The sequence below is a fragment of the Rhincodon typus genome, chromosome 9 (assembly GCF_021869965.1).
Source record: "Rhincodon typus isolate 14 chromosome 9, sRhiTyp1.1, whole genome shotgun sequence".
Taxonomy (NCBI): Eukaryota; Metazoa; Chordata; class Chondrichthyes; order Orectolobiformes; family Rhincodontidae; genus Rhincodon; species Rhincodon typus.
The window spans coordinates 44,913,879-44,935,847 of NC_063340.1; the positions used below are offsets into that span (position 1 = coordinate 44,913,879).

The 21,969-nt window shown below is 39.8% G+C and overlaps 2 protein-coding genes across 4 annotated transcripts in view; both read left to right on the forward strand.

The window, feature by feature from the left end:
- chac2 (ChaC, cation transport regulator homolog 2 (E. coli)) overlaps window positions 1–10,319 on the forward strand; it is a 13,314-nt gene extending 2,995 nt beyond the window's left edge. For both annotated transcript variants that reach the window (XM_048600590.1, XM_048600591.1), the window contains one exon: window positions 8,202–10,319. In XM_048600590.1, the coding sequence (XP_048456547.1) occupies window positions 8,202–8,585 (384 nt within the window). In that variant the 3' untranslated portion in view covers window positions 8,586–10,319. The remainder of the gene's footprint in view (window positions 1–8,201) is intronic.
- Window positions 1–21,969, forward strand: part of asb3 (ankyrin repeat and SOCS box containing 3) — a 272,717-nt gene that overhangs the window by 151,447 nt on the left and 99,301 nt on the right. The window lies entirely within an intron of this gene.

Below are 21,969 nucleotides of genomic sequence, written 5' to 3' on the forward strand. Positions count from 1 at the left end.
TCCTGCTCCTATGATGCTGCTTGGCCTGCTGTGTTCATCCAGCTCTACACCTTGTTATTTTAGTAAGAGTAAAACAAGTGTCGGTCCTCTGCAAAAAGAGTCTGGAGAATTAATACAGGTATTTCTGCTATAACACGTGTTTCATTAACACGAATTGGCAGTAACACGATTGAATAATGGATGCTGTTTGGATAACACAAACTTTCTACTGTACAGTATAGCGATGTTCTATTGTCATTTCCCTAAATTGCAATGTTCTATTGCGTAGGGTCACACAAGGACACAATTATCATGTTTATAGGAGAACTACCTGTATGGAAAAACAAGGAAACTATGCAAGTGTCATTCGGGAATTTTGTTTGCTTTCACCATGGAAAGCGCAAAACTGTGCCAAAAATTGGTTGCAGAGACAATGGATGCATTGATTGGGATCTTCCAAAAATCCCAGCAAATTGGAAAAATAGCTAATGTAATACCTGTATTCAAGATGGAAAGGAGAAAGAAGGTGCAAAATCCCATTAAACTAACATCTGTCAGAAGAAAAATGTTACAATCTGTGATTAGGGAGGTTGGAAATCATAAGTATTAGGCAAAATTAACGCACTTAATTAATTTATTAGAGTTCTTTGAGAAATGAACAATCAATGTAAAGGGAAGGGGCTTAGATTTCCAAAAGGTATTTAATAATGTAATGCCACAGGAAAGATTACTACACAAGATATGTTTCATTTATATTCATTCATTAGATGTGTGCATCGCTAGTGGTCAGCATTTAATGCCCATTTCTAGTTGACCTTTAGAAGGAGGTAATGAGCTGTCTTTTTGAACCGTTGCAGAACATGTGCCGTAGGTAGGTCTACTATGCCTTTAGGGAGGGAATTCCAGGGTTTTGACACAACAGTGAATGAATGGCAATGTATTTCCAAGTCAAAATGGCTTGGAGTGGAACTTGCAGTGGCAGTATCCCCATGTATCTGCAGCCGGTGTCCTTCAAGATGGAAGTGGTCGTGGCTTTGGAAGGTGCTGTCCAAGAGTCTTTGGTGAATTTCTGTAGTGCATCCTGTAGACCGTGCACACTGCTATTACTGAGCGAAGGTGATGGAGAGAGTGGATGTTCGTGGTTGGAGTGCCAATCAAGGAGGCTGTTTTTTTCTGGATGGTGTCAAGCTTCTTGGGTGCTGTTGGAGCTGCATCCATTCGGGTAAATGGGAATGTTCCATCACACTCCTGACTTATGCCTTATAAATGGTAGAAAGGCTTTTGGGTGTTAGAGGTGAGTTACTGCATGAATTATGGCAAATCCAGTTGCGTTTCTGATCAGTGGTAACCCCCAGGATGTTGATAGTGAGGAATTCAGAATATAAAGGAGTGATGGTCAGATTGTCTCCAAAAAGAGACTGACAGTCATTGCCTGGCATTTGTGTTGTGGATGTGCCAGTGTTGGACTGGGGTGGACAAGGTCAGAAGTCACACGACGCCATGTTGCAGTCCTTTTTATTTGAAATCACAAGCTTTTGAAGTGTTGCTCCTTTGTCAGGTGATTTCAAATAAACCTGTTGAACTATAACCTGGTGTCGTGTGACTTCTGACCTTGGCATTGGTGTGGCACGAATGTTACTTTTCACTTTTCAGCCAAACCCGAATATTGTCCAAATGAACATAGACTGCTTCAGTGTCTGAGGAGTCTCAAATTCTGCTGAACAATGTGCAGACATTGGCATTATGAAGGAGGGAAAGTTATTGAAGCATCTGAAGATGCTTGGGCTGAGGACATCACCCTGAGGAGCTCCTGTAGGGATGTCCTGGCGCTGAGATGACTGACCTTCAGCAGCCACAACCATCTTCTTATGTGCCAGACTTGATTCCAACCAGCAGAGAGCTTGCCCCAATTCTGATTGATTCCAATTTTGCTTGGGCACTTTGTCACTTTTGGTCAAGTGCGGCCTTGATGTTATACAGGCAGTCTCACCTGACCCCTGGAATTCAACTTTTTTTTTGTCCATGTTACCAAGGCCATAATGAGGCCAGGAGCTGAGTGGCCCTGGCAGAACCCAAACAGAGCATCGCTGAGCAGGTGCTGCTTGATAGCACTGTTGATGACACCTTCCGTCACTTTTCTGATGATCGAAAGTTGACTAATGGGGCGCTAATTCTGGGATAAAGGAAAGAAGATATTAGCATCGATCAAGGATTTGATTAAAGCTTGCAGAAAGCAGAGGATAGAGTTTTTGTTTGGATTGGCAGGGAATGGCTAGTGGAGTACTACAGGGATCACTGCCAGGGCCTTAGCTATTGACATTTTGCATCAGTGATTTAGATGATGGGACCAAACGTTTGTGTCATCTGCAAATTTCATTGTCAAAGGTAGGAAAGAAGGTTTTCAAGAGGACATGGAGTATACAGAGAAATTACATAAAAGGACAAACATTTGACAGTTGGAGTGTAATGTGTGGAAAATATGAAAGTGCCCATTTTGCATAAAGAATATAAAAGCAATATTGTTTAAATGTAGAGAGTCTGCAGTAAAGAGATCTTGGTGTCAATGAACATGAATCATAAAAAGTTATTATGTAAGTATAGCAACTGATTAGGATCACAAATGGAATGTTGTGATTTATTGCAAGGAGAATGGAACATAGAGCGGGCAGTTTTGCTGCAAGGCATGAGACTGCATCTCAGGTACTGTGTAAAGTTTTCGTTGCCTAATTAAGGAAGGATAATATTTCATTAGATGCTGTTCAGAAAACATTCTTTTCACTGATTCCTGATATGAAATGGTTACCTTGTGTGGAAAGGTTGAACGGGATAGACGTATGTCCATTGACATTTTTTTTTTAAAAGTGCTTTTTTTTAATTTTAAAAATCCTGAAGGCAGATGAGGGCTAACTGCTTTTACTTCCACTTTAGACAATTAACACCACCTTTGATATCTATTAACACCCCAGATCCTGTTATGAAATAGATTGCTTTCAGCACAATTTCACCTATTAAGAGTCCCCATTATCACCTGTCTAGTTTCTCCTCTTCCCTGGTTTACAATCAACAATCCTTCAGTCTGCTTACCCTTTTATTTCCTCTCTCTTCCTCCCCCTCCACTTTACTTCTCTTCCCTCCCCCCACCTCTTGTCATCAGCATAAATATCATCTTTTCCGGCTGCTATCAATTTTGAAGAAGGGTCATTGGACTCTTAACTGTTTTCTCTTAACAGATGCTGCTGGACCTGCTGAGTTTCTCACTAATTTCTGTTTTGTTTATTTCAGATCTCCAACATCCACAGTTCTTTGTTTTATTTAAGTGCTATCTACAGTTGTCATTTGCGCAGCTCTTGGTATCTAATAGAGACTTGGTCATGAATAAAAATAATAAACTCTCCCAACATTGATCTTTGTATGATATGACAAGTGACCTGTTTCCAAACCAAATTCATCTGTCATCAGTTTGTCTATAGCCTTCCAGACAGTTCTTGATACAATGCAATGAATTAGCACAATACCTGAAGTTTGGATTTTGCAAGCAAACTTCTGCTTTGGTGCTGAAACAAATGCGGATGCTGTGAATCAGAAACAAACAGAAATTGCTGGAAAAGCTCAGCAGGTCTGGCAGCATCTGAGGAGAGAAATCAGAGTTGTTTTGGGTCAAGTGACCCTCAGAATTTTTGATTTTTCTCTTCAGATGCTGCCAGAACTGCTGAGCTTTTCCAGCAATTTCCGTTTTTATTTCTCCTTTTGGTACTCCTGACTATGTCATCGATCTCTCCTGTTTTGGGCTTACGGTCAGCAGTTGTGCTTTTGGACGCCTGACCTACCATGATATCCTGTCTTTAAAGCCCATGTCTTTGATCAAACCGATGATGCTTCCAATCTTTCCCTTTTTAATTGCCATCAAATTTCTCCCTCTGTGGATCCTCAAGTCATTTTCTGTATTAATAATGCTATATAAATTCAAGTTGTTAATGACAAGCAAATTTTGCCAAATATCTGTTTCACTGTATATCTTTGTCCTTTTACTTCATCTTAATCCTCATTTTTGCTTTACTCAATCTTTCTCTGTAGGAATAAGTCACCTTTACTGATAGTAACTTTTTTAAATCAGATTTCTCTGAATGCGGTTGAAGTTGATTCCCCAGAATGTCCCATAACCTGAACACTATGCTGATTCTTTCTAGATAGTTCTGTATCTTTCTGAGCTGCGAAACATTAACGTTGCAGAAATGTAAATATTTTTATTAGTGAGAAAATACTACAATGTTGATCTTATACTGTGGGGCAAATCCATAGCACATCAAGTAGCACATTCACCATTTAATACAGTAACTGGATCAATTGTATCTTAAGCTGCCCATGAGCAAGTCGGGGGCCATCTGTTAATACTAGTTCTATAGCCAGAGTTTATTCAGACCTCAAGTTTTCTTTTGAGGAGGCTAGTACAAGCAACATTAAACTAGGTCTGCAATCTGTTCTTTTTAAACTGCTACTTGTTTGCTGTTTGAAGAATGTCAAACTTTCAATTTTTGTTTTATTCATTTTGATGAAAGGTTTCACAAAGTTACGTTTTGGTTCAATGTGAATACTTTTGATTTTAAGTATTGCCGATCCCTACTTGCCCTCAAAGGGTGGTGAGCTGCTACCTTGAACCAATGCAGTTGTAGCTAGGCCCACAGTAACGTTTGACATCTAAGCTTTTGACCCAGGAGTCTGAAGGACCTACAATATTTCCAGTTCAGGATAGTGAATAGCTTGGTGGGGAACATGCAGATGCTTGTGTTCCCATGTGTCTGCTAACCATGTCATTCTGGAGGGATGTGGTCATGAGTTCAGAAGGTGGTGTCGAAGGAGCCTTTGTGAACTTCTGCAGCATGTCTTCTGCATATACGTACTGCTGCTACTAAGTGTTAGTGGTGGAGAAAGTTTGTGTATGTGGTGCCTATCAAGTGAGCTGCTATATCATTGGATGGTGTCACAATTGTTTTTTTAATTCATTTGTGGAATGTGGGCATTGCTGGCTGGTCACCACCTTCTCTAGGGCAACTAGGGATGGGCAATAAATGCTGGTGAGCTGCCGCCTTGAACCATTGCAGTCCACCTTCTGTGGGTTGACCTACAATGCCATTAGGGAGGGAATTCCAGGATTTTGATGCAGTGACAGTGACGGAATGGCAGTATATTTCTAAGTCAGGATGGTGAGTGGCTTGAAGGGGAACTTCAAAGTGATTGTGGTCCCATGTATCTGCTACCCTTGTCCTTCCATATGGAAGTGATCATGGGAGTGGAAGGGGCTGGGTGAGGATCTTTGGTGAATTTCTGCAGTGCATCCTGTAGACCGTACACATTGATGTTACTGAGCGAAGGTGATGGAGGGAGTGAATGCTTGTGGATGTAGTGTCAATCAAGCGGGCTGCTTTGTCCTGGATGGTGTCAAGCTTCTTGAGTGTTGTTGGGGCTTCACTCATTCCAGCAAGTGGGGAGTATTGTATCGCACTCCTGGCTTGTGCCTTGTAGATGATGGCTTTGCGGAGTCAGGAGGTGAGTTACTCACTCCAGTATTCCTTGCCTCCTGATCTGTTCTTGTAGCCATTATGTTTATGTGGGGAGTCCAGTAGAGTTTCTAGTCAATGATCACCCCCAGAATGTTGATAGTGGGGGATTCAGTGATGGTAACACCATTGATTGTTTAGATTGTCTCTTGTTGGTGATGGCCATAGCCTGGCACCTGTGTGGCACGAATGTTACTTGCCACTTGTTGGCTCAAGCCTGGATATTGTCCAGATCTTGTTGCATTTGAACATGGACTGCTTCAGCATCTGAAGTCATGAATGCTGCTGAACATAGTGCAACCATCGGCAAACATCCCCACTTCTGACCTTGTGTTATTTGCAGCTGTGCTCATCGCACTCCTGACTTGGGTTTCATAGGTGGTGAGCAGGCTTTTGAGGAGTCAGGAGGTGAGTTATTCACTGCAGGATTCTTAGCTTTTAACCTGATCTTGTAGTCACCGTATTTATTTGGCTAATCCAGTTTAGTTTCTGGTCAATGGTAACCCCCGGATGTTGCTAATGATGCCTTTTGAATGTCAAGGGGGAATGATTGGACTCTGTCTTGTTAAAAATGGTCATTCCCTGGTACTTGTGTGAGTGTTACTTGCCATTGTCAGTCCACATCTGGATGTTGCCCAGGATATAGACTGTATATCCAGTGTCTGAGGAGTCCTGAATGATGCTGAACATTGGGCAATCATTAGAGAACATACCCACTTCTAACTTATGATGGAGGGAAGGTCCGATTATGAGACAGCTGAAGATGATTGAGTCTAGAACATGACCGTGAGCAACTCCCTTCAGGAATCTCCTGTAGAGATTTTCCCGGATTCCCACAGACTCAAATTTTGCTAGAGCATCATGATGCCTTGCTCAGTCAAATGCGGCCTTGTTTTTTAGGGCAGCCACTCTTGCCTCACCTCTGGAACTCGGCTCCCGTGTACATGTTTAAACCAAACCTGTAATGAGATCAGGAGCTGATTGGCCTTGGCAGAACACACACTGTGTACCAGTGAACACTTTATTGCCCGATTTGCATTGTTGATGATGCTCTCCATCATTTTACAGATTGAGAGTAGACTGATGCAGTAATTGGTGGGGTTAGATTTGACCTGCTTTTTGTATACAGGACATACATGGGCAATTTTCCACAATATAGGAGCAAATCACTGCAAATACTGGAATCTGTACTGAAAACAACAAATGCTGGATATCACAGCAGGTCAGACAGCATCCATGGAGAGGGAGCAAGCTAACGTTTTGAGTCTAGTTGACTCTTCTTCAGCTCTGACAAAGAGTCATCTAGACTCAATGTTAGCTTGCTCCCTTTCCATGGGTGCTGCCTGACCCGCTGTGATATCCAGCATTTGTTTTTAATTGCCTACAGTGTTGGGTAGATGCCATTGTTGTTGCTGTACTGAAACATCTTGGCTAGTGGCATGGTAAGTTCTGGAGCACGTGTCTTGAGTATTATTGATGGAGCGTTGTCAGGTCCTTTTTGGAGTATACAGCACTTCCAGCTGTTTCTTGATCTCTCATGGAGTGACTCAGATTGGCTAAAGACTGGCATCATAGATGCCAGGGACCTCCTGGAGATGGATCATCCATTGATCTGTTGATTGTTAAATTGCTTAGCCCTAACTGTCACATGTTGCTTATGCTGTTTGGCATGCAAGTAGCCCTGTTCTGTGACTTCATCAGATTTGGTACCTCATTTTAGAGTATGCCTTCTGCTACAGGCATGCACTCTTCCTGCACTATTCTTTGAGTCAAGGCTGATCCTCTAGCTTTATGCTAATAGTAGAGTGGGTTACATGCTGGCATGTGAAATTAGAGATTGTGTTGAAAAATTCTGTTACCACAAATGGCCCACAGAGCCCACTCTTGAGTTGCTAGATCTGTATCTAGGCCACACAGTAGTTTTCCTCCAAAAAGACATTAGTGAACCAGATGGGGTCGTACAACAATCAAGGTTGACTTTTATCATATCTGCACTGGTGGGATTCGAACATAACCTGGGTCTCTAGATTGCTGGCCTAGTGACCATACCACTACACCAATTATGTGTTTTTTTTTTTTCAAAATTGAGTCTCTGAACTTGCCCAAGATGTTGGGAGTCATGCATATGATATACTGCCTGGAATAGGATTGCTTTTGGTAAGAATGTTGGGTGGAGAGAGAGAAAGAGGAGGGTGAAGTTTCTATTATGGTAAATGGAAGTTTCATGACTATTCATCTTGTACACGTTGCATGGCAGGTCAGTAATTTATAATGAATAATTAAAGATAGGAGACCAGGGATGATTAAAATAGTGCAACTGTAGAGTCTTACGACAACATTATAAAACATCACAAATAACAATTGGGGTGTGAAATATACATAGGACTTTTTTTGTTTATTGCTACTAAATATTCTACAGTGTTTGGATTTGCTATGGTATTAATATGGGTGATACAAAACATGAATATTCACATTGATAAGCATTCATAATTATGGTTGCATTATAGATTTATTAAACGTTAATGCAAATAGCCCATTCCAAGTTTGTAATATTAATAAACCCCTTTAAAATTTATTTTCCATAATAAATCAGTGCAATTTTATTATTGACTATGATGTATTCTAATTTTGGACAAATGAATTACCATATTGTATGTTTATGTTCAGGGCCTCGTATGGGGTGTGGTATATAAACTTCCAGATGGAAAAGAAGAAGAAGTGAAGGAATATCTTGACTTCCGAGAAAAAGATGGTTACAGGACTATTACAGTTACGTTTTATCCAAAGGATACCTCCATAGATCCTTTCCCTGTGATGCAATACATAGGAACATGTGATAATCCCAATTACTTGGGCCCAGCACCCTTGGAAGACATGGCCTTGCAGATTTTAAATGCTGTTGGGCAAAGTGGAAGGAACACAGAGTACCTGTTTGAACTTGCTGACTCCTTGCGAAAGATTGTTCCAGAAGATACAGATGAGCACCTCTTTTCATTGGAGAAAATGGTCAAGGAGCTCTTAGAGAGAAATGGAAAAAGTAACTGTATATAAAGGATTGCTACAATAAAGTAGGGCTGAATTAAAGACTGTCTTCATTTTAAACCCACATGCTTATTTAATTTATACTTGTTGTGTCACTATTATTCATGACAATGTCCATCACACACAGAGCAAAAGGTATTAAATGCAATGCTGATGACCATAGTCTGATATTAAAAGTACACATGACCACGTATTATGCACATCAAAATGTGATCTCGTTATTTAACCATGGTCCTTGGTGAAGTCATGCTTTCTCTGGAAATATAATTGCTGACTAACCTGATTACAGGAGTGGTTTGCACTGACGTACCCTGAATATTTGAGTATTATTTTCAAATAAGTGTCATTTTTAATGTTGCCATAAATTTTAAGCGGAGAAGTTGCAAGTCAAATCTCAATGTGGTTGGATTATAGGATTATCCAGTAAGTGTTATTTATATGGCTGCTCCCCTTACCTTTTTAGTTGCTAGAAACAGTAGACCCCCAAGGACTGTATTGCATGTACAGTAGATAAATATTGGAATACAAAATTAGTCCCAGAAGTTTATCTTGTCTGTACAGCATATGATAATGTATTCCTTACGTAACCATTGTAAATTACTGTCTCCATAGCACATCCTAATACAACCTGGAGAATATTTATCTAAAAAGCAAAAAAAGTGCTGGAAATATTCAGTCATATCTTTTGAAAAAGAAACTGAATTAAGCTTTCAGATCAATGACTTTTAGCTCAAATGGCTGGATGACTGGTTTACAATGCAGAGTGATGCCAACAGCATGGGTCCAATTCCCCCAATGGGAGAAGTCATCATGAAGGTCCTGCCTTCTCAACTGTCACCCCTTGTCTGTGGCATGGTGACCCTCCAGTTAAACTCGCCACCGCTTGTCTGTCTGGTGAGAGAGCAGCCCTGTGGTCCTTTAGGACTATGTCAACTTTATTTTTATCTTCATAACCACTGCTTCCATTTCTTTCAAATATGAAGTTCTGGTAATTTTACTATCGACATTTACAGTTCCTTTTGACGAAAATTTTCTTCCCATGTGCCATCACAAGTCTCTGTGTTCCTTTGCACTGTCACCCCTTTCATTATTTAATCATTTCAGTCTTCAACATATAACAGATCATTAGTTCTGGTGTAAGGATGTTGATGTGAAAAATTCTATTTTGAGCATTTCTTAAAATTTTATTTCCAGTTTTGAGCATTAGCATCATTTTCCTCTTGTAATAGGATACTCAACATAAATGTTTTCGATGTGAGTCTAACTCAAACTAGAAAATGTTTGAGTTGCACTCAAGCTTGTGTACATGGTTTATGAATGATATTCTGCCTCACTACTTCAGCATTTAAATACTAAATTGATATGCTGATTTTTTTTTTCAAATATGTACTTTGATATTTAGAAAAGGTGATATCTTAAACTATGGTGCAATAGGTCATAATTATTTTAAGACTGTAAAATTTGTCATTAGAAGCATCACTTCTTGTTGGTTTAAGTTATAGTAGAAGTGGTCAGAATTTTGACTTGCACTGAAAACTCTTTAAATCGGGATTGCTGTATGGTACCGTTGTAATTCACATTAGTCAAGCTGCTGTTCCCTAGCAAGTGTAATCCTGTGTTTCATAAATGTGATCTATTGTAACATTGGCATTATCAAACTATTATTTACCAGGTTTTGAATAAACCTCAAAAAAAAAAAGTAAGCCATTTTTAGAAAAATAAATGCAATATCATTAACAAGAATGTTGATTTAGAAATGTATTCATTCTCTGGTGTTTACTTCTGGATGTTGTCAAATTCTAAATATTTTCAGTTCCAATTTGAATGGGAACCCTGTTTTTATGTAGTACTGGCAGCTGTTGTACAAGGCCTGATAACGACAATCCTAATTTCTGATTGAAATTCCTCACTAACCTGTTTATTAGACAATGTTTTCACAGCTCCAATTTGAATTAATTTCTAGAATGTATCCCTTTATGATTTAGAAAGAGAATTTCATAGAAGTCTTTCAATACAGAAGTCATTTGGTCTAATTTAGTCTCACACCCCAATTTTCTCTTCATAACCCTGAAAGTTGGTTTTCTTCAAATGCATAAAGGCAAAATATTGTGGATACTGGAATTCTAAAACTAACACAATGTTGGAGAAACTTAGCAGGTTTGGCAGCATCTGTACAGAAAGAGAAACAGAGTTCCAAGTGGGATTCAACTTCTTCATACCAGACTTGAAATGTTAACTGTTTTTCTCTCTCTTCAAATGCATATCCAGTTTCTTTTTGCAAATTACAATGGAATCTGATTCTATCCAGCTTTCACAGGATCACAAGTACCTCCTGTAAAACAGTTTATCACCTTGTTCTTTTACAAATTCTTTTGAATCCCTGATCTCGGGTGACCAACCCACTTGCCAGAAGAAGCCCTTGCTCTACCAAAATCCCTCAATTTTATCCATATAGTAGCTTAACATTAACTAAAAATTAGATGAGGAGACGTGGCATAGTGAATACATTACTAAGCAAGTAATCCATTGCCCAGGCTGATGCTGAGGGGTATGGCTTCAAATGCCAGCATGGCAGCTGATATAATTCCAGACTTAGCTTTAGAATTTAAATTCAATTCAAATTTGAATAATGATGACCGTCAAATTGTGATGGATTGTAAAAACCCGATCAGTTCATTAATGTCCTTCTAGGACATGACCAAAGACTGTCCTTTAGTGCGTTATATGTTCTGGCCTACCTGTGACTCCAGCCCCTCAGCAATATAACTGTCTCAGCTGCCCTCTGAAATGACCCAGCAAGCCAGTCAATTAAAGGACATTTTATGGATGGGTAACATATGCTGGTCTTGTCAATGATATCCACAACTCATGAAAGAATGTTTCAGAACAAAGTAGAAACTAGTCCGACTTTTGACATGCATTGAAATTACTTTTAAAACTAATTGCTCTAAGGCACTGTTATAATGCAAATCTGTCAAGCATCTACTGGGGCTTTACTTATTAACTTTCTCAATCCCAGCTTATCCAGTTTCTTGCATAACTCAAATCCCTGGTTCCTTGGTATAAATATTGTAAACATCGCCCACAATACCTTGACATTCTTCTAGAAGTACGAATGCAGAATTCTACCCACTATTGTACTGAGGCCAAATCAATTCTGTTCTGAACATTATTCTGTAGTAGTTTTACACTACACTGGTTGGCCTTCAGTGAAAATTGTATTTTTCTGTCTTGATTACAGTTTTACACTTTCTATAAACAAAAAGGATAACATTGCAATCCTCCAGGCCTTTGGCACTACTCCCTTGTCCACCAGGTTTGAAAATTCTAGATAGAACTCTAACTTTTCTCAGCAGCCCATGATTCGTTACTTTTTAATCAGGTCCATGTTAATTTTGTGATTCCAACTGTTTTGGTACTATACAATATCTCTTCACCTACTCTCACACCCTGACGACTACTACAATATTAAAATTTCCTTCCTTTGTGCAGACTCATGGAGAGTATTCATTCACTGTACCTTCAACATTTCTTTCCTTTGTCTTTAATTCGTCCCACCAATCCTTTAACACGTTGATTTGACATGTTTTTGAGTGTTTTGGGTTCCTTTCCAATGTTTCTAGCTCAGGAAAAAGAGGCAGTATGAGAAACTTATGATCTCAGCTGATGTTATCACTGGACAAGTCAGATCCTGGACTGAAAGATCATATTTTCTTTTTTGTTTCAATTAGGTGAGCTCTCCTGGAAAAACAAAACAAATCTGCAATGTTGTGTGCTTATCAATAAAACAGAAGTGTAATACACAAAGGAAATGAGATAAAATAGAATAAACCTAACACAAGTTTAAGAATATTGAACCACATGGTAGAAATAGAATGCCAAACACATTCTTTTGCAGCTCTCTCACTAGAGAAAATGCCCTATTATCCGTCTAGTGCTTAGTTTAATCGTGGCTTCCACTCCCAGTGCTGAGAATCTGATATCCTCTTTTTGGGGCCTTTATACAACTGAACTTGCACTTTCTCAGCTTCACATAACCTCTTCAAGGTTTCTTGTGATTATTGAATGAGGGATTAATATTTGCTTGAAGGCTGAGAAGAACTCCTCTGCTTCTTCAAAATAATGCCATGGATTTCCTTTGTCTTAGAGGGCCAACAAATAATCAGTTGATTGAATCCCTGAGTATATCACCTCTGTGGAACTAATCTCCTTGATCAAGATTGGCATATTCCCTGCTCATTTTTTTTTTGCTTCTGTCCTGATTTTTAATTGTACATTTTTCTCTCCTCACTGCTGCTATGTCCTGGTGTCCCTCTCTGTACTAATTTAAACCGCTCCTGACAACACTATTTAAATCAACATAAAATGACATTTCCACAACTCGTCCACATTGTACAGTACTCTTTGCCCCAATACTGGTCTTCATGCCCTAGAAGTTTGAGACTCTTTTCCCCCTGCACCACTTGTACAGCACACTTCTCTACCACATCTCTTCTTTTATTAGTATGTGGCACTGGGAGCAGTCCAAATATTTAAAATTTGCCAAAACATTCATAAATTGGTAATGAAATTTGAAAGCTTGTTCCTATTAGGACTTGAAAACATGAATCCCATTGCCTCTAATATGGTCATTGATGTTGAAATTCCTAATGTACGTATGAATCAGCTGTAAAGAATGTAAGAAATATAGCAGGAGTAGATCATACAGCCTTGAGAGACCCAAGATCTGTCAATGTTGGTCTTAAGGATACTCAACATTAAGGACCCCAAGATCACTTGGGGTCGAGAATTTCAAAGAACCACAACCCTTTAAATGAAAAAGGTTCTCTTTTAAAAAACAACTACATCCTAAACAATCGAAACTGTATCCAGAGATTGCATACCTGTCTTCCAGATATCCCTGGCCATGAGAAATAACTGTTCAGTGCCCACCCTGTCAGCTCCCTTCAGAATCTTGTGCTTAAATAAGATGACTTTCTGGAGTTTAAAAAAAAATCAGAAGCAAAGGCCTAATTTGGTCAGCCTTTCATCACTGAGCAGCTCTCTAATCTCTGAACCAATCTAGTAAACTGTCACTGTATCACCTCCAAGGCAAGTATATTCATCCTTAAATACAGAAATGAAAATTGCACACAATAATTGGGGTATGCTGCACAAAAGTCCTATAACATTGTAGAAAAACTCTTTCCTGTATTCCAAACCCCTTACAATGAAGGCCCACATTCCAAATTATTTACTGCACTTCTATGCTAACTTTCTCTATTGTATGAATGAACTCAAATCTCTCTTAAAAAATCAACATTTAGAAACTTCATGCCTTTTAAAAATGTACTGTTTTCTCTTGCTACTAAAACTAGGGGGCAAATCTGAGAATTAGGGGCAGACCATTCAGGAGACACTTCTACACACACAGGGTGGTTGATTTTGGAACTCTTCCACAAATGACAGCAGATGCTGGATTAGTTGTTCATTTCAAATCTGAAATAGATAAATGTTTGTTAAACAAAGGTATTAAGGGATGTGGGCCAAAGTATGGAGTTGGGTGCCAGATCAGCCAAGATCTCACTGAATGGCGGAACAGGCTCAAGGACCTATTCCTATTCCTATAAAATTAATGACCTCTCACATGTTCACATTATATTTTCTCTAAGTGACCAACTCATCTTAATTACTCTCCCCTTTTTGTATAATTATAATACCTCTTGCAAATCCATTTTCATATTCTCAGTCAATTTCCTTCTTTTATTCTTCAATGTTTTGTAACCCTGTCACAGTCTTATCAATGAAGAATCAAAATGGATGAGGAGGAATTTCTTAAGACAGAGAGTGATGAAACTGGAAACATGGGACTAGGATATCATAGCAACTAGAGAGATGTGGCTCAGGGACAGACAGGACTGGTAGCTTAATGTTCCAGGATATAGAAGCCGAAGCAAGGATCAAAAGGGGGCCAAGAAAAGAGGGGGGAGTGTAATTTTTGATTATGGATAACATTACAGCTGTACTTAGGCAGGATATTCCTGGGAATACATGCAGGGAAGTTATTTAGGTGGAACTGAGAAATAAGAAAGGGATGATCATCTTATTGGGATGATACTATAGATCCCACAAAATTCAGTGGGAAATTGAGAAACAAATTTGTAAGGAGATCTCAGTTATCTGTAAGAATAAATAGAGTCGTTATGGTAGGGGATTTTAAACTTCCAAACATAGACTGGTACTGCCATTGTGTTAAGGGCTTGGATGGAGAGAAATTTAAGTGTGTACAGGACCCAGTCAATGGATGTATCTACTAGAGAAGTTGCAAAACTTGACCTAATCTTGGAAAATAAGGCAGAGCAAGTGACTGAGGTTTCAGTGGGGGAACACTTTGGGGCCAGTCACCATAATCCTATTAGTTTTAAATTAGTGACGGTAAAAGATAGATCAAGTCCAAAAGTTAAAGTTCTTAATTGGAGGAAGACCAATTTTGACGGTATTAGGCAAGTACTTTCAAAAGTTGATTGGGAGCAGATGTTCACAGGTAAAGGGATCGCTGGAAAATGGGAAGCCTTCAAAAATGAGATAACCAGAGACCAGAGATAGTATGCTCCTGATAGGGTGTATGGCAAGGCTGTTAGGTGTAGGAATGCTGGATGACTAGAGAAATTGAAGTTTTGGACAAGAACAAGAAGGAAGCATATGTCAGGTATTAACAGCAGGGATTGAGTGATCCCTAGAACAGTGTAAAGGCAATAGGAGTATGCTTAAGAGGGAAATCAGGAGGGCAAAAAGGGGACATGAGAGAGCTTTGACAAATAGGGTTAAGGAGTATCTAAAGGAATTTTACAAATACCTTAAGGACAAAAGAGTAACAACAGAGAGAATAGGGTCCCTTAAAGATCAGCAAGGCCACCTTGCAGAACAGCAGAAGATGGGGGAGATAATAAATAAGTATTTCACATCAGTGTTTACTGTGGAGGAGGATATTGAAGATAGAGAATGTGGGGAAATAAATAGCGACATCTTGAAAAATGTTCATACTACAGAGGAGGAGGGGCTGGACATCTTAAAATGCACAAAGATGGATAAATCCCCAGGATCTGATCAGGTGCACCCTAGAAGTCTGTGGGAAGCTAGAGAAGTGATTTTTGGGCCCCTTGCTCAGATATTTGTATCATTGATAGTCACAGGTGACGTACCAGAAGACTGGAGGTTGGCTAACGTGGTGTCACTATTTAATAAAAGTGGTAAGGAAAAGCCAGGGAACTATAGATTGGTGAGCCTGTCATCAGTGGTGGGCAAGTTGATGGAGGGAATCCTGAGTGGTAGGATATACGTGCATATGGAAAGGCAAGGACTGATTAGTAATAGTCAACATAGCTTTGTGCATGGGAAATCGTGTCACTAACTTGATTGAGTTTTTTGAAGAAGGAACAAAAGGATTGATGAGGGCAGAGTGGTGGATGTAATCCAAATGGGCTTCAGTAAGGCTTTCTAAAAGTTTCTTCATGGTAGACTGTTAGCAAGGTTAGATCACATGGAATACAGAGAAATCTAGCTATTTGATACAGAACTATCTTGAGGGTGGTGGTGGAGGGTTGCTCTTCAGACTGGAGGCCTGTGATCAGTGGTGTGCCACGAGGATCGGTGCTGGGTCGCTGCTTTTCGTCATTTACATAAATGGTTTGGATGTGAACATAGGAGGTATGGTTTTAAGTTTGCAGATGACACCAAAATTGGAGGTGTAGTGGACAATGAAGAAGGTTACCTTAGAGTACAATGGGATCTTGATCAGATGGGCCAACGGACTGAGAAGTGGCAGATGGAGTTTAATTTAGATAAATGTAAGGTGCTGCATTTTGGAAAGGCAAATCAGGGCAGGACTTATACACTTAATGGTAATGTCCTGGGGAGTGTTGCTGAACAAAGAGACTTTGGAGTACAGGTTCATTGTTCCTTGAAAGTAGAGTCACAGGTAGACAGGATAGTGAAGAAGGCTTTTGGTATGCTTGCCTTTATTGGTCAGTGCATTGAGGATGAGAGCTGGGAGGTTATGTTGCAGGTGTACAGGACATTGGTTAGGCTACATTTGGCATACTGCATGCAATTCTAGTCTCCTTGCTTTAGGAGGCATGTTGTTAAACTTGAAAAGGTTAAAAAAAGCTTTACAAGGATGTTGCCAGGGTTGGAGGGTTTGAGCTGTAGGGAGAGGTTGAATAGGCTGGGGCTATTTTTCCTCAAGCATCAGAGGCTGAGGGGTGACCTTATAGAGACTTATAAAATCATGAGGGGCATGGATAGGGTGAATAGCCAAGATCTTTTCTCTGGAGTGGAGGAGTCCAAAACTAGAGGGCATTGGTTTAAGGTGAGAGGGGAAAGATTCAAAAGGGACCTAAGGGGCAACTTTTTCACACAGAGGGTGGTGCGTGTATGGAATGAGCCACCAGAGGAAGAGGTGGAGACTGGTACAATTATAACATTTAAAAGGCATCTGGATGGGTATATGAATACAATAGGTTTAGAAGAATATGGGCCAAGTGCTGCAAATGGGACTAGATTAATTAAGGATATCTGGTCAGCATAGATGAGTTGGACCGAAGGCTCTGTTTCTGTGCTGTACAATTCTATTAAATGACTATGACACGGCTGTGGAGGCCAAGTAATGGAGTGTCTTTAAGACAGAGACAAATAAGTTCTTGTCGGGTAAGGGGATCAGAGGTTACAGGGAGGAGGCATGAGAATGGGGTTGAGAAACATATCAGGCATGATTGAATGGCAGAGCAGACTCGATGAGCTGTACGGCCTAATTCTGCTCCTATGTATTATGGTCTTGACTACAGAGAATAATTTCCCAATGCATCCATGCAAGTTACCATGAAAGTTCTCAGTGGGATTCAAAAGACAGCCTTAGTATTTTAATATATATGTTAGGAAGTACTGGTGCTTAGGCCATCCTGGAAACTTGAAATTCAATTGTTATTTTGTCTCCACTTTAATTGGTGTTATTTTTATGAATGGATTTATTTTCCAAGTATTTATTTGCTTAAGAAGAAAAACAGCAAACAATTTAACTCATCGCCTGGAAGTGAATCACAATTATTGAAAAGCAAATGTGCCAGATATATGGTGATTCTTCTCTCAGACCAGCAAGCCCTTCGAATTTGTTGCTGGCTTGTCCATTGTGGACTGAATTTCATTAACAAAGAGGTCAACCAGTTCTTTATTACAGAGGAGATCACATTATAAAAGATAGTAAATGAATTAGTAACATTGAGTAACAGTTAATTTACACAAGAACAATGTAATCTTCTGCACTACTTACAGTGGCTTGAGAGGAGTTTTCAGTATTTATTTTGTCTTTACTACCATTGAATTTATTTCAATTTATATACCTCTCATAGATTATTCAACTGAATGGTGTTCAGAAGTGTCTCATGGTGCTACAGACATCAGCCGGTCTTTTCCTGACCATCTTTTTCCTATGTGCACGGAAAACCATATCAGAGTAAACAATTTCATGATAGCACATCAAGTCCAAAGCACTTTGAAGGCCAAATCTCTTGGGGAAGGGTGAAGGAAACGCAGTTAACAGAACCTTAAGTACATTTGTGATATTAACAACCTCTTAATTTAAATCAGTGCACTGAAACTTAACATCGTGTTCCTCCCTGAAGAAAAGCTAATCATACACAGTTCTCCAGTTGGTATTTTATTCCAGCAGCCTGTTTGTACTATCAGAAGGTTTTTGTATACCATTGTTCTTTCAATTACGGGTATTTTTTTTTGTTCCTATGTGTTATGGTCTTATCCCTCATTTGTCTGTAGAGACCTGCTTTCTTTCCTTCAGGTTTTGATGGTGCATCCAATTCAGGAACATGTTGCACTTTGAAGATTTCTTCAACTGGCATTCAGTCCTCAACATGTGTGCCCTCAACCACATCTCACAGCATACTACCTGCCACCATCTTAACATAACTCAACAGAAACGAGACAGAAAAAGCCATCAGACAGCTGAGAACCAGGAAGACCACTGATGCAAGCAAACACCCTGTCTAGGCCCACCCAACATTACCATAAAAGTAAAATCCCAAACTGAAATATATTTTGTTAGATCTTTGTTTAGTTTTAATAAGGTGGTCTTACACTGAAGTTCAATGCTGCAGAGTTAATTTTAACAATAAAACAGCTTATTACATAAAAGAAATTAAGACAAAATTCGCTGGACTCTGGGGCAGTCCCAGCAGATTGGAAAACAGCAAATGTGACGCCACTGTTTAAAAAGGGAAGTAGACAAAAGATGGGGAATTATAGACCAGTTAGCTTAACCTCTGTAGTGGGGAAAATGCTTGAGTCTATTATCAAGGAAGAAATAGCAAGGCATCTTGATAGAAATTGTCCCGTTGGGCAGACACAGCACGGGTTCATGAAGGGCAGGTCATGCTTGACAAATCTTTTGGAATTCTATGAAGACATTACGAGCAAGGTGGACAATGGGGACCCAGTGGATGTGGTGTACCTAGACTTCCAAAAGGCCTTTGACAAGGTGCCGCACAAGAGGCTACTGCATAAGATGAGGATGCATGGCATTAAGGGTAAAGTATTAGCATGGATAGAGGATTGGTTGACTGACAGGAAGCAAAGAGTGGTGATAAATGAGTGCTATTCTAGCTGACAGTCAGTGACTAGTGGTGTGCCTCAGGGATCGGTGTTGGGACCACAATTATTTACAATTTATATAGATGACTTGGAGCTAGGGACCACGTGTAGGGTGTCAAATTTTGCAGATGACACTAAGATGAGTGGCAAAGCAAAGTGTGCAGAGGACTGTGAAACTTTGCAGAGGAACATAGATACATTGAGTGAGTGGGCAAAGGTCTGGCAGATGGAATACAATGTAAATAAATGTGAAGTCATACATTTTGGTAGGAGTGATAGTAAAAAGGATTATTACTTGAATGGTAAAAAGTTGCAGCATGCTGCTATGCAGAGGGACCTGGGTGTCCTTGTGCATGAATCACAGAAGGTCGGTCTGCAGGTACAACAAGTAATTAGGAAGGCAAATGGAATTTTGTCCTTCATTGCTAAAGGGATTGAAATAAAAAGCAGAGAGGTTATGTTGCAGCTGTACAAGGTGCTGGTGAGGCCACACCTGGAGTACTGTGTGCAGTTTTGGTCTCCTTACTTGAGAAAGGATGTACTGGCACTGGAGGGGGTGCAAAGGAGGTTCACTCGGTTGATTCCGGAGTTGAGGGGGTTGGCTTATGAGGAGAGACTGAGTAGATTGGGATTATATTCATTGGAATTCAGAAGATTGAGGGGGGATCTTATAGAAACATATAAAATTATGAAGGGAATAGATAAGATAGAAGTAGAGAGGATGTTTCCACTAGCAGGTGAAGCTAGGACAAGAGGGCACAGCCTCAAGATTAGAGGGAGCAGATTTAGGACTGAACTGAGAAGGAATTTCTTCACCCAGAGGGTTGTTAATCTATGGAATTCCTTGCCCAGTGAAGTAGTTGATGCTACTTCAGTAAACGCTTTTAAAAAAAAGGTAGATTTTTTTTGAACAATAAAGGAATTAAGGGATACGGTGAGAACGCGGGTAAGTGGATCTGAGTCCACGAAAGGATCAGCCATGATCTTATTGAATGGCGGAGCAGGCTCGAAGGGCCAGACGGCCTACTCCTGCTCCTAGTTCTTGTGTTCTTGTAAACCAAACTCTTTATGTACATGAGTTTAAAGATTTGAAACACAAGATAAATTCAATCCTATTAATCCCAACAGCACTCCATTACAATACTCACACCAGACAGAATTCCCTTCTCTATCAGATCTACGGGACTTAATTTAACTGAGGCTTCATTTCCTAGTCTTGAGAATCTGACAGCCTCCTCCTGGAGTCTTTGTACAACTCAGCTTTGACTTTCAAATCTGTAGAATTCCCTGCCCAGTGAAACAGTTGAGGTTACCTCGATGAATGTTTTTAAAATAAAGATAGATAAATTTTTGAACAGTAAAGGAGTTAAGAGTTATGGTGACCGCACAGGTAAGGGGAGCTGAGTCCACAAAAAGGTCAGGCATGAACTTATTGAATGGTGGAGCAGGCTCAAGGGGTCAGATGGCCTATTCCTGCTCCTGTTTCTTATGTTCTTATTCTCCCCAAGTCTGTGTGGCTTTCCTCCCACAGTCCAAAGATATACAGGCTAGGTGGATTAGCCATGGGAAATGCAAATATAGGATAGGGTGGGTTTGGGTGGGATGCTCTTCAGAAGGTTGGTGTGAACTCGATGGGCTGAATGGCCTGCTTCCCCACTGTAGAGATTCGATGAAATAATCTCTTCAGAGTTTGAGCAAACATTTCTTGTTTGGAAGTTTCAAACTAAACTCCTTATACTGAGAACCTATTTCTTAACAGTTCTAAACTATCTCCAGTTTTCAGGAACAACTGTCGTGTACGTCTAGCTTCAACTAAAACTTCTGTAAATTGAAATTTAAAAGGTCTCCTCAAAGTATGTACATTTTTGTATGAACGTCGAAATCTTAAAAATCCAGGTTCTTCTAATGCATAACTGTTGCTTCATAAAACTCACCCATAGAAAACAAAACTGCATTACTCTCCAAGAAGTCTAATTCATACTAGGTTTTAACAGAAAACATCAAGGCTCCAGAAATATTTATAATTATTAAACTTCCTCAAAGACTCTTGGCCCAAACCCACACGCCACTATTCGAAATCCAAACTCTAAAATTAAACATGTTAAAAAATATATAAATCACACCTGCCAAAATACTGAAATACGGGGGTAAATCATTCAGTACTAGTATAAGACCATATCTCAATAAAAACCAAAAGAACTGCGGATGCTGTAAATCCGGAACAAAAACAGAAGTTGCTGTTAACAGAGATAACAAGGTGTAGAGCTGGATGAACACAGGAGGCCAAGCAGCATCACAGGAGCAGGTTACCAACTGTTCACCCTCCTAGCCAGATCATTATCAACTCCTTTTTCTGTCCAACTGTTCTTCTCTCACTTTAGGCTCTATCCTATCGTTTACTCCCTACCCCATCCCCCTCCCTACTTTCTGCATATAAACTGACATTTTCCCAGTTACCATCAGTTATGAAGAAGCGTCACCGGACCCAAAACGTTAACTCCAATTTTTTTCTTCATGGATGCTGCCAGACCTGCTGAGCTTTTCCAGCAACTTTTGTTTTTGTTCAAGACCTTATCTCCCTCATCTAGGTGGAGAGGTAATCTCCAAGACATCGTAATTGTGACTGTCTTCAAGAAAGGAATAAACACCAATTGCAAGAACCACAAAGGGGTATTTCCCTGCTGTTTGTCATTGCAAAACTTCTCCTCAATGATCTCCCTCCAGTAGCTGAAGAACTCTTTCTAGAATCACAATA